At 36.4% G+C, this 13,924-nt stretch overlaps 1 protein-coding gene across 1 annotated transcript in view; it reads right to left on the reverse strand.

Annotated features, from left to right (window-relative positions):
- The window catches only part of HFM1 (helicase for meiosis 1), a 38,182-nt gene extending 28,899 nt beyond the window's left edge, over positions 1 to 9,283 (reverse strand). Inside the window, exons 1-7 of the mRNA XM_056356426.1 lie at positions 9,216 to 9,283; positions 8,689 to 8,787; positions 8,178 to 8,299; positions 6,417 to 6,738; positions 5,264 to 5,529; positions 3,696 to 3,743; positions 1,885 to 1,955 (exon numbers count right to left, since the gene is read on the reverse strand). Of these exons, the coding sequence (XP_056212401.1) occupies positions 1,885 to 1,955; positions 3,696 to 3,743; positions 5,264 to 5,529; positions 6,417 to 6,738; positions 8,178 to 8,299; positions 8,689 to 8,759 (900 nt within the window). The 5' untranslated portion in view covers positions 8,760 to 8,787; positions 9,216 to 9,283. The remainder of the gene's footprint in view (positions 1 to 1,884; positions 1,956 to 3,695; positions 3,744 to 5,263; positions 5,530 to 6,416; positions 6,739 to 8,177; positions 8,300 to 8,688; positions 8,788 to 9,215) is intronic.
- Between the last annotated feature and the right edge of the window lie 4,641 nt (positions 9,284 to 13,924).

A 13,924-nucleotide genomic window follows, 5' to 3' on the forward strand; every position in this document is an offset into this window, starting at 1 on the left:
ACGTAATGAAGTCTACCATTCTGCAAGCAAAAGAATCAGTTATCTAGCCTTAGATGACAATAATACAGAATCACTGCCAATGTCCAACTGCAACTGAACATAGGCTCATGAGAAAAAGGTATTTTGTGCTCATATTCAAAGTGCAATTGGTTTTCCTTCTGTAATTCAATCAGCATTTAAAATTCCACCATTGTTGAAAATATCTAAGTTTAATAGAATATTTTCAATAATGACAAAAGTAGGTTTTGTATGACTATGCTTCCTTCCTTCCTTCCTCCACCATCTCAGAAGTGAGGTATGTCCATGTCAGGTTCCCTCATTTCCCTCTGACCAGGTTGACTCTGCCCTCCTTCTTCTCCGTAGTGCTACCAACTCTCCCTCCATGCAGCATGCTCTGTGCAGCCTCACCTCCTTCCTTCCCTCCCAACTCCTCATGGATTCTACTATTCTCATTCTTTTTTTCTTTCCTTCTAGCTCTTAATGCTTTAAAACTATTCTATAACTGCTAGGAGCTCACAAGGATGAACAGGAATTATCTAGTACTTGATTTATAACTAACTATAGCAATGACTGACACTGACAGTACTGCTGAACAGTTGCAGAAATTACCCATGTTCTTCACCTACCATTCTGAGTTTTCCAGTGCTCACAAAACATCAGTGAAAGATGAATGCTGCATGGAATACAAAATTTTCCCTGATTTTTGTTAAATAATCCTTTGCAACATTCACTGTGATTCAACCAGGGAAGTTCTACAAAGTCAAATGCTTACAACTCATTTCTTAGAATCAAGAGACTTACTACCAAGTTTAATTTTGCAAGCTTAACCAATAAAAAAAAATGCACAAGACCATTATCTTTTTAATATGCTGATTTCTCTTAATATTCAACAACATGTCATGTCTTATACATGAGTGATAAGCAAACCTTGTCCTTCCTGGTACCTTACAAACACATAAGGTTTGTAAGGTACCAGGAATTAAGGAATGTGAATACATGAATAATTCAAAAACATTTTTTTTACAAACTATTGCCTTCAGAACCCTGTTTTTGCAACTTTCATGCAAGTAAATCTTGCTTACAGCTGTGGTTTTCCATGAGTCTAGGAGCAAAGCGTCACATAAGATTATTTTACAGGCCAATATGATGTAATCATCAGAAAATAAACACCAGTTTGGAAGTAATAATACACCAAATCTATGCATAAAACTAAAAAAGTAAGGGAAAAAAGCAAACATACAGCTCCCCATATAATTTAAATATTAGATTATTCTGCTCATATAAACACCATTCTTAAAATATCTCCTGAATAATGTTTTATAAAGAGAAGAAATTCAAACAAAAACATTTGCAACATCAGAAGTAGCTTAAAAAACATGCTTAGAAATGTTTGTGAATGACACTGGGATTTCCCCTAGAGCTCAATAAAAATTTCAAATGCTGTGTTGGAAGTCTGATGGAACCTGTATCTCCTCTCTGCAGCAGAACCTGTAATACAATCTTCCTAAACTGGTTGCTTTCAAAGTAAGTTTCAGTTTTTAAAGAAAGAGATAGCTGATAAAAAGGGCATAGGCAAGTATACCTTCTCCAAAAGGACAATATTCTCTAAAGTTCTGTTTTTCTTAAAAAAATATTACTAATCTGTACACATAAATACACCTGCAATTCATATCTCCACACAAAAGTACTAAACACAAGAAAAACATTTTTACAAGTTCTTCAGGTCTCTCCTCCTTAAGTTAAGTTCAACCCTGCTCAACTATTCCAGGCAGAGGTTCTAGATATACTAGTTTTCTAACCCCTTTTTAGTTCTGAATCTCAAGGTACCATTTAAATTTGTCTACAAAGTATTACTTGCAGCTGCAGCTAATGTTTCATACTTACATCATCCAAAGCTTTAGACTGTGCATAGTTAAAATATGGGAACTCCTTAAAGATACTTCTAAATTGGGTTGCTTGATAGCATTAAGGAAAGTAAAACAATTGAGTGAAAATTATAAAATTTATTTTAGAAATTTAAGTGCATCTCTTTCTTGTAATTTAAATGCAAACTTAAAACATATGCAACAATCTTTTACTGATACAGGCTTGTAAAAAATTATCAAAAAGTAACCTATTCAATGATTTAGTAGCTTTATTTAGATTCTTGGTGTGACATATATTCCACTTCACAAAAAAACCCCACTACCTATTTAAGAGGTCTTAGGATTACACCAATAATCAAGAATCTCATCCCTGGCACAGGCTTCATGGAATGGCATACAATTATGAAATGCGAAACTGCAAGGGACAAAAGCTTTATTCTATACTGTAAAGCAGATACAAGAGCAAGCAGAGCACTGCTGTTAGCATATCTAAAGTGTCAATGGTCACATTATATTTGTATTATAACACAACCTAAATAGCATAATATTGTATGGCCAGTCATAACAACAGCAAAGAAATTCACCTAAAATTTATTAGTGCTGACAGTGGTTTTAAAAATATTTTCAATTGCTAATATTGTGTATTCTTCAGGCAACAATATTCTTATCTAAAATACAGGTAAGAGGAAAAGAGAATATTGTTACATTACAAATCCAAATGAGTGAGTTGAAACTTGTCTGGACTTGCACTGAAGCCACACAAGCAGACTAACTGTAACCACCTGATCAGGCTGAGGCGGTACACACGGTCAGGCATAACAGTAACAAGTACAGTGAACTGCTGAGGCCTCAGACTGATGTTACATTAACAGACTAAATAAAGAGAAAAATAAAAAGGAGTAAAACAAGAAAGAGAAGTAGTTACATATAAACACTAAAATATGAGTAAAGATAAGCAAGTAATATTAGACTAAAGAAAATATGGATTGTTAAAAAAAAAACTTCTCTAGAATTCCCTCTCCAAATAAATAATCTATTTTCAAAATGCAGAAGACCATCTGTAATTGGCAAATTCAGAACAACTGAGTTATTACTCATTTTGGAAAGTATTACACGTCTTAAAGCTATTCACATTAATTTAAGTTGCCTAAATTTAGGCATTTCCTCTTCCTGATATTTAACCTACCATTTGAGAGGTTACTAGAAACAAAATATTGAAAAGACAGTGTACAAAAAGCAAAAAAAATATTAATATTGACAGAAATAGATGTTATGTTAATTTTGTTATGGATTCAAGGCAGAGCCAAGAAGAAGGAAAATTATTGTAAAATCTGCTTAAAGAATGGAAATACACTGTATACACTAAATATAGACCTATAAGGAATATGTGAAGTTTATTTTCTCCCGAGAAAATGGGACAAAAAGTAATACTCAGTTTTCCTAATAAGACTAAATAATAATTCACTTTTCCTTCATTTAAGGTGTATAAGAATATGTGTGTGTTTGCACATAAAATCTTGCCTGAAATATCTATTATGCAAACTAAAAACTTCACATTTTAAAAATAGTTTTGAGAATTTGAATGTTTGAAATAAGAATACATTTGCTTAGCAATGAATGATCTATTAGTTGTCCCATTTTCATTTTAGCTTTGGACGTCCAAAGGGTAAACACCTATTTGTCATTTGATTCCCAGCATTACGTTATAAATCAAAACTACTACAGCAAAATGCATGAGTACCTATGGCTACAAATTAAGTGTTGTAATTTTGTAAATGTGAAAGTATTGTAATAAAATCAGTAAATCAGACACAGCAAATACAAGGATACGTATTTCTGTAACACTCCTCAAAATTTCCAGTTTTCTTCCTGTAGTTCCTAAAGAAATAAAAGTAGTAAATTTATAAAACCAGGTATGTTTTCAACCAATCACCATAAAAAATATGTTCCTGACCCCAAGCTATGTGTTCTGTGGGGAAGCTGCAAGGCTATAGCAAAGTCCAGGTGATAAAGAAGGAGCTGACAGGCTAGGACAGGGAGGTCACAAGCTCATAATTTGAAAGGACCATCTTGGTGGCCCTTTGCTGAACTCACTCCAGTTTAAATATGTCTTGCTTTGAGCCTCTGGTACAGTACCACTCGATGTAGTATCTAGAAGTGGTCTCCAAAGTGCCAAGAAGGGGATAATCACTTCCCTCAACTTCCTGGCTGTCAACAAAGCCCAGGATGGTGTCAGCCTTCATTGCTGCTGGGACACACTGCTTGCTCACGTTCAGAGAGCTGTTCACCAGACCCCAGGCACTTCTGCAGAGCTGCCCCCAGTCAGTCCAGCCCAGGGGAACCCCAGGGGTTCCTCCTTCCCTGGGGCAGGACCTTGCATTAATTCCTGCTGAATTTCATGTGAACCCTGGCAGGAGGATCCCCGTGCAGTACTCCATTTGTGGCAGGCATGTGGGCAGAGTGTGACCCATTAACAACCACCACTCTCTGAGCCTAACCATCCGATCATTTTTCTACCCATGCAGTTGTCCATCCATTCCTAATGTCCTACACTGGATAAAAGAGTGTTATGGAAGACACTGTTTCTCAACCATTCTATGATTCCATGAAAAGCCTTGCTGAAGGCAGAGTAAGTGACATCCACTGCTCTTCCCTCATCCACAAATGTAGTCACTGTTGCTCAGAAGCTAATCATACAGGAATCATGTTTTCATTCCTGACCAGCCTTCAAATCCCATCCTAAGCCACAGCTCTGCCTTACAATTTTCTGCTAGAACTATTTTTCTGTTCCATGTTTCTGTGCCAGTTAGCCAGGTACAGAAGGCACATTCCACAGATGCAACGAGTCCCTGTCCCATAAAGCTTAAATCTAGAAATAAACCACGTGTCCAAAAACTATTAAAAACAAAAAATAATTTCTAAAACAAGTATTTTATCATTCATCAAAATTCTCACCACTTTCCTCCATTTTTCAGCATTTTCCTATTTAAAATCTATTTCTACAGATGTATGAGCCACATCACAAATCACAAATCATATTTTCAATTTCTGGTTTCAAATGAAGACAAGACTACTTACCACATGAAGAGACAAGGCTGCTCTTTCTCAAATTGTTTAGGGGACTGATTTGAAGTGACATTTTAAAAAAGGTTTACAAGACTTTGCACTTTTGAAAATGTGACTCTTCTTCATAAACTGTTTACCCAGCTCATACTAAACAACAGTGCAATTAAGTTTCACAGAATGGCAATATCTTCTATCAGGTTTAGCAAATTATGTCACCTTGAGCTGGTGGGAAAATGTTCCTCACTCTACCTCAGATCATGGATATCAATTTTTATGATATACAAAAGACAGACAGTGGGCTATTTTTCTTGAAATAGAGTAATAATAATTACCTGTCATATCCAGAATCTCTGAAGCATTAGAAAATGATTTCATTTTAATTCCATTTTGAGATGCAATGTCCCCATCATTTAGCCTATGCAGAGTAAAATCTGAATCCTTAGTTATTGGAGCATGATGATTATTTCTCCATAACCCTTCTTGCCTCGCTTTTTCCATGCCTTCACTTGTATGTAAGTAAGTATCAATTTCTTTCACATCAATAGAACGATCTTTAAATTCTGTATTTTTGTACATACAACCAGACATTTTAAATAAGCTGCAAAAGATCCAGGACTTCCATTAATTTGTTGCAGTGTTACACAGTTTCTCTAATATTTGAAAAATAGGTATGCTTATATTATAAGCACAACTAGTAAGATACAATCATAAGAAAAGTATCTAATGTCATTTGAGCTGACACTCTTCTAGGTGAAGAACTCCTTTCAAGATACATTTTAACTTCACCTTCATTCCAGGAAGAACCTGAAAGAATAAACTGCCTGTCTAGGCGGGCTCTGAATCCCAACAGCAGATTAACTGTCAATCTCTGCATAACTAAAATCAGTAGAGAAACAGAGGTTCTGAAGAATGAGAAGAGTTGGGCATAGAAGAGGAGTTGATCTTTAAAACCTCTCATCCCAGGCAGCGCTGAAATCAAGCTGTGAACTGCTCAAGGTATTCCTGGCTGGCTGACCTCTGCTCTGAAGAGCAAATGATCTTAGCCTTCTTGCTTGTTACCATGTGGTTTAAGAACTCAAAACAGTATTTTGAAAAACCTTTGTTACCTAACAATTTCTTCAAAATTAAAGCAACAAACCTCATCCTTACTTTTCTCATAAAAGAGGCTGAACTTAGGACACATTTAATTACAGCACTAAAATATTGCCAAAAAGAAACATCTTTTTTGCTTACATTGAAAAGACTTAGCATCTGAAGCCCTGTTAAAGTACCTTCAACTGAAGGATCCAAAACTGCCTTTAACAAATGTATCTAATGTATAGCTAAAATAATAATATGATTCTGATAATAGCAATAATATATAATGTTGTACATATAATAATTGTATAATAATTATACATAATGATAATTTATAATAATATATAAATAATAATAATGATAGTAATATAATTCTTGATAAATTATCACATTTGACTAGACATGTACCTTTTTCTTAATGTGGAATGCACACTCTCTTCATCACTGTTTTCTGGAAAATTACTTAATATTTTGTTTTGTGAAAAATTTGCACCAGGATGCTGAGAAACCCTTATTCTTGTTTTAGATTTATCTTCATCAGGAGAGAGAAACGATGAAACCATGTTCAGACTTTCATGCCGAAAACTAATTTTCTCTCTTTCTCCTAAACTTAATTGGAGCACTTCTTTTTCAGAGGCTATGCCAAAATGAGCAGGTGCTGGTGATTTCTCATTTACTTCCTCACTGTTACTCTTACATTGTTGTATAAACTTCTGGTGCTTTCTCCCTCCTAGAAAAACATCAGTTTATTATAATTTATACTAATATTCATATTCCTATTATTAGTAGTTTTATTAAAGATCTTCCACACTGAATAAGCCCAATTCACATATATTATATGAGCTGATATCTCCATCTTATTGCAAGAACTTCAGTGTATGACTCATGCTGATGAATGCAATGCATCTGTTGTCAATTTAAAGTTTGAAAAAATGGGTCACCTTCTATGCTTCCTACACAAAGTAATGGAGCAAAACTATTCCTCAGAACTACAAACTAGTTTGTAAGACAGAAACTCTTCACCCTGTCCCAAAATAAAGACTGTGGTTTAAAAAAATTATACAGTGACCAAGCTTAAAGTTCCTACTACAAACAACTGTGAGATAAACCCTGTGATATTAACAGTCAAAATCTGTAATGATGTCAGTGACAGGCTGGTTTCATATTCAACTTGCTTAATTATCACATTTTGCAGGGTTAGTTCACAGTAGGATGGGTGTCCTGATCTGGCTGACCATACAAGCATTGCTGTCAGCAAAAGGAAGGCAAGACCAGAAATAAGGAATTGAATGCAATAAGATTACAGAACAGCTCTATTCTGCAGCCTATTAATTTCAGTCTTATCCATTTAGAAACTTAAAATCACAATGGCCTGTTTGTGACATAACCCCAACAGTCCTAATTCTACAAACACCAGAAAGCTTATTTGAATGGGTAGTTCTTAATGGAATTGCTCTTGCACAAAGTAGAAAAAAACCCTTTTGTCTTAACAATACAATTCCTGAAAAAAAAAGTCATAAATCAGCACAGCAGCTAAGAAATGCAGACATCTAGTGGGCAGAGATAAAGCAACCGAACTCTTTATAATAAATTTCCTTAAGGTCATCCTGAATGTCTAGGTGGAAGGAATGCTCCATTTAGCAGCAATCAATGGCCAGACTCAAATTTGGCCTCTTGAATAGCATTTTGAAAAAAGCCCCAAAAGGGAAGAAGAAAGTTACGTTCATATAAACTCTCTGGTCCTTGGGTGAGAGACAGGTCATCAGATCCATGTCTTGCATTATGCTCATACAGCTGCTTCCCACTGTGTTATGATTCTTCGTGGAACAATGTGGAGTAGCTGAAATTTTGATCATACTTCTTACCTTGCCCTCTGTGTAGCCTGTATATGCCTAAAGAGGACTGCTAATACTCCAAACATATGTAAGACCATCACTCTCAACTAATATACATGCTTTGTCTATATTTGCATAGCTAGAATATTTCATATTTCACAGCATTAAAAGAGAGAGAAGGAATCATCCGTCATGCTAATTATTTGTTAAACCATTCAAAATGAATGTCAAATATTATGGTTCAGTGGGACTTGGCAGTGTTAGGTTTACAGTTGGACTTGATGACCTTAAAGTTTTTTTCCAACTGAAATGATTCTATTCTGTAATATTTTACCCGTATGAGTGTTGGCTGTATTTCTTTCCAGTTCCCTCTGTAAGTCCTCTGCAGCTGGAATTTCAGCAATAGCTGGAGCAGGTGCAATAGACCAAATCTTAGGCTCTTCATTTTCTAGATACCTATTTTAAACACAAAAATGTAAGGTAGAAGTCTTCTTTAAGCACCCTCCACAACATCCAGCTCAAAATCAGTAATCATAAATAACCTACTGTTTCTCTTGCTAAAAGGTATTCTTATTTTTTTAATTTGTGTGTTCACAGAAAATTTAAGGGGCAAAACTTCTGCTAACACGTATTTCTAATAGCCCTAAGATACACCTGCATCATTCAAACTCCATTGTGCTTGCAAACACATTTCAAAGTATGGGTTAGAAACCTGGAAATTTCTAGCCCCACATTTCTATTGGTGGATAAAAAAGGGAGTTAAAAAAAAATTCTGCTGTAAAATGATTCAGAGTGTGGAAAAACTTAAAAAACAATTATATATATATTTAACAATAAAGATTTACCTTTGTCTTGTATCTGGTCTTTCATAAAATAAATTATCCAATGAAAAGACCATGTCTGCAGAGTTGAACATTTTTAGATCAGATGTGAAGTATCTTAATCTGCAAAAGGCAGCAGAAGGAACTGTGAAACTGAAATTACTGGAATTGAACCTGTATAAGCAATAAAGGACTTATAAGTGACAATACTTAATTTCTAGATTTTTTTCCTTTTGCAGCTCTTAACTGCATCCTTAATTCTTCTTCAAACAGAGAATACTTTTCCTGATAAAATTTGGTTCCTGTTACTTATGATCAAAAAATCCTATAGGACAGCACTTTAAACAACCTTTACGTTACCGTATCATATCAAGAGGGAAAAAATGGGTAAGAATGAAGATCCAGATAAAGCTGGATATTCAGTTTCTAAGAATAATGTTAAGATTCTTTTATACAACTGCAGTCTATGTATCTAGAAAAACCCCAATGATTACTTTCATTTACAAGCAAATCAGATTTATTTTTTTTTAACCTACATACAAATTGCTTACCTGGATTGGGTAACTGGAATATGGACCCAACTCTTTAACAGGTTTGTTCTGAAACATCAGGACCAGAGACAGTATCTAAATTATTCATCATATACACCACTTTTAAAAATACTCCTGTTAATTTAAATGTTTTCCATTTAGCACCAATCTAGGCATTAGACATGTTTTCTTTATGTGTTGTGTTGGTAAGTTTCATAGCTCTTAATTTTGCTTAAAGACAACTTTAAAAAGCAAAGATCTCACTAAAAGAATACCACAGAAAGGATTTTATGAGTCAAAAATCTTAGATACACTGAAACAAATGGCAAAATACCAAATCAACTTCAACAGAGTTTATAAAACTCAATAAAGGTCAAATGTGGTGATAAAATAACAAAACAAAGCTAACTTATTTCCTAGAGATAAACCAAAGGTGACACTTCTTTTGTTCTCTAGCATCTCATTAGTAACATTAAAAATAAATAAATATATGGTTTAGAGTGCTTTGCAAATAGGAGTCAGGTTTACTTATTTACTGTATAGTCAGCTGTGAATCAAAAATGTTAAAAATATTTTTCTTCCACAGAAGCTACAAAACTTCAAATATTCCAAATAAATGTTTCAAATTTAAAACAGAAAACATTTCACAATACTGGCAGAATATAGAGCATGTAATCAAAACTAACTGTCTGTGAACAGTGAAAAGACAGGTTTTAGAACTTCAAACAAGAAATCCATCAATGCCCCTTTTACACCACTTCTCAGAGTAGGTCTACAACACCACTTCTTCCAATTTCTGCCACTCCCCCACCACCAGGTTCTGCCACTTTTCCCTTCACACTAATAAATCTAGAATTTAGAAATCACACTATATATAACATATATATATATAAATATAACAAAGCTGGTTAATTTTGCCATCATGCTTTCACGTGCTTTTAATGTCAGTAATGCAAAGCAGGAGTTCTCAGCTTTGGGTATCAGTGTGGCAGCAGAAAGCATCTGTCAGGAGTACTATCAAGTTGTTACTATTCAAGTAGTAATTATCTATGTTAAGTGCTTATCCAGCTGAATAACCACCTCTCCATCAGCTCCAAGGAGCTGCCAACACTGCACACCAGCATGAAATGGTTTCCATACTTCAGGTGAGGAACTGTCAATCTATGATTATGCAACTTCTATTTAAGTAAATATGGATTTACAATTCCCATCCCTGAGCAGTCTTTGTTATACACAGTTTAACCTCCCAGGCCCTTCAGGCCCCTGCTTTCTATATGCCACTTATTCTTTGACTGGCTCCATTAGTCCAGTTGCTTGATAAAGTAAATAACAATAGGAGATGACATGGTTATTCTAAAAGACCAGAAAACCATGACACAACACTCCTTTATGTGGTCCTGCATTCATCCACCTGCTTGCTGGCCGTTGGGTGGGCTGTCCCCCTCAAAATCCCCAACCAAGAAATATTGAAAAGTCTCTCAGACTTTTAAAGGAAGAAAAAAATAATTGTAAAAATAGGACAAAACATGTCACCAAGATGAAAAGGAATCAAAGGGTCTTTTCCATACTCTCAATGCTGTTTGATAGCACAAGGGAAATGCATGTTAAAGATGGCAGAATGAGGGAGATGAGTAGGTGCTTGCTGGAGCAGTTCAGACCACTAATTCACACTTACAAAGACATGTTTATCACCTCCTGTAAGCAAAGATGTCTCATGTATCTGCTTTAAGAAACAGCTTACTACAGACTTACGACAGACTTACTATAAACGCTGCAGGCCACAAGGGGGTTTGCTTAGTTTTGAAGCCCCTTTGCTCTTCACTTCCCTCCTAAAACCAAACCCTTTCCTCAGACCTCAGCATTTTACTCAGTGCCCCCTCCAGGGACCTCAAAATGAAGGTTGCAACCTTCAGGGGTGCTGACCCAAACAGCAACTGCTGGCTCCCAGCTGTGACCCAGGTGCCTGAAGGGGCTGAGGGTGCACACACCCCCACCCACACCCCCCCCCACCCCTTACAGCACTCCTTTCCTACTCATGCGAGCCCCTAAGGCTCCGCTGGCAGCGGGGCTCCCTCACTCGTCCTCCTCCCACGACTGTGGAAGTAGAACCCAAAGCGCCGCTCCCACCTGCCCAAGAGCGCTTCCCGCCACCAGCGAGCAAAATGGCGGCAACGGCGGGGCCGAGGGGCGGCGCCACCAGCGCCCCTCAGCCGGGCCGGCCCAGCCGGTGGGAATGGAGGCCGGCGCTCGGCGACAGCTGCCGTGGCGCTGAGGTGCGGCCTGGCCTCACACCTGACAGAGCACCCACAGTCACGGATCCTGGCTCCAGTGGGAATCCAAGGGGCAACCTTCTCTGTAAAAAAATGGAATGTGGAGGGGTTCCACTGGTGCCAGATCTAGAACTTGTCCAAACATGGATTTGTTGGGAATTACTGTTCTCTGTTGAAAAGTCTTCACTCACATTTACCCCGCTACAAATCAGGAAAGGTGCCCGATTCCTGCACTACATAACTCAGTTATCAAAAGGGTTCCTACAGGATGAAATAAATACACTGAAAATATCGATCCTTATAAATTTTCTAGTGGATTTCTGAAAATCATATTTTTTTTTTCTTCTTGCTGAACCACAGCAACAAAGCCATCTCTATTTATATGAACTGAAACAGTATCATGTAAAGGATTTGTAAAATGCAGTAGTAGGTTGCCATTTTTTTCCCCACAAAGACTGCAACTTATGATTCTGGACTTGCCATTAGAGCATAGCTTTTGAACTAGTAAATTGAAAATAAATCGCAGAACTGTCTCAGAAAAACTAAATTTTAAGCTGGTTCAAAGCTTCATGCCATTCAACAAATACTATAGAGGCAGCTACTGTAAATATGTATTTCTTCATACATAAATAGATGAAAAGGAGACAGAAGATTTTCTCAAATGTTGATTGATTTTAACATAAATAATTTTTATTTAATCAACTTTTTTGTTTTTCTTTCTTGAAAATACTGATTAATTTTTAACTTTCCATTTCAAATTCTTAGACATTGTATATTTCCATAATGTCAGTGTGTTCTCTCACACGATGCAAGCCTAGGTCAGTTAAAACCATAAAGTAAAGGTTATGCTTGTTTTTACAATTCTGTGTATGTAAGGTCTCTCCTTTATTATTCTTACCTTAAAAAGACTGGCATCAGAAATGTGTCAAATTACAAAATTCCAAAATTTACACCACATGTTTAGACGCTTTCATCCACCTCCCCATCTAATTACTGGGCAGACAGCCAAGGGTAAGAAGCCTTCATTCCTACTTCCAACATGACAGGATCTTGGCCAGCACAGACTAACAAAAGATTTTACGATAAAGAGCTTAGAATACAATTGCTAATGAACCCATTGTCTGAAATTAAATTCCAAAGCCACCAATATTATTCAGTAATTTGAATAAAAGTGAGGAAATGTTTGTGCTTATAAGCATACAATAAGCATTCATTTTTTGCTTACAATGAATTCTGAAACCAGAAGGCATTTTTACTTCTTACTATTAGAGAATGCCTTCTTCGATTCTGGCCTCAGGCAAGTTTCCATCTTAGTTCACAACATCTGCTTTTAGCTGACCAGACTTTAATGTTTAAAGCCATAATACAAACAGTTCATTTTTTAAAGCTATTTTTTTCTTCAAATCCTTTCCCTAGGTGACATTGCCTTCAACACACACACAAATCACATAAAATATATAGCAAAGCAGTCTCTCAGCTGCTCTGAGACAGTTTAATTTTTGATTTTCCCCAAGCCTAACATCTGATCTGCCATATGTTTTGAGTCTTTCCAGCTCGTGGAGATCACATACTAAGTCATAAACCTGCATGTTCTGGAGCAATGCAACTAGAAAATCACGAACACCAGACATTGGTCAGTGATCCATATGATAACAGAATAATACTCACACTTACTAAATACAAAGCTGTTAGAAGATTCAGTTTTCTCCAGAACTTACAAATTGAACATATCATCTACAAACAAATTAAATGCAGAAAAGTATCAAGATGTAAGTGGGATGACAGTGGTCGGTGTCTTCTCTCAGTTTCCTTTGTTTGGCTTCATCCACAATTTCAGAGACGTGGCAAAACCATTGGTTTCTAAAAACCTGGTAACAGAAATCACTATGAAATTATAGAAGGTCTTAAAAACACAGATAACCCCTGAACTGTATGAGTTTTACCATATACTTGAGAGGGTTGCAGTGATTCCTTTAATAAAGAAATTGTAAAATTCAATAATTTAAAAAATATTTGCAGCTGTAAGCTTTCCCAGTCACAGCTGGGAAATAAAAACACAGGTTGCTTAGACAAGAAAAAGAAAAGGGGAGTTTCTTCCATTTTATCCCGTTGGCCAGCATTTACAAATGGGGGCCTGATGCTGCACCACCCTTGCACAAACTTAAAACAGGTGAATAACTTGATTTGTGGCAGCTGAAATTACTCATGTGCATAAGTGTTTGCAAGATTGGGTCTTAAGAGAGCTAAACACAGCTCCCACGGGGGCCTGGCAATACTGCTCTGCGTGTCTGCCGGAGGGGATCTCCCAGACCTGATACAAGGCACTGCTCCCCAGGGCTGCAGCAAGCAGCCTGCTCTTGCTGTGCCCTAACGTATGCTTTCCTAGGAAGTTAAGCTCTTGAACTTTGATTTTTATGTGGCTAAAGCAAAGTGTTTTTAATGTGGGTTTTGTTGGTTTTT

The sequence above is a fragment of the Falco biarmicus genome, chromosome 11, assembly GCF_023638135.1.
Source record: "Falco biarmicus isolate bFalBia1 chromosome 11, bFalBia1.pri, whole genome shotgun sequence".
NCBI lineage: Eukaryota > Metazoa > Chordata > Aves > Falconiformes > Falconidae > Falco > Falco biarmicus.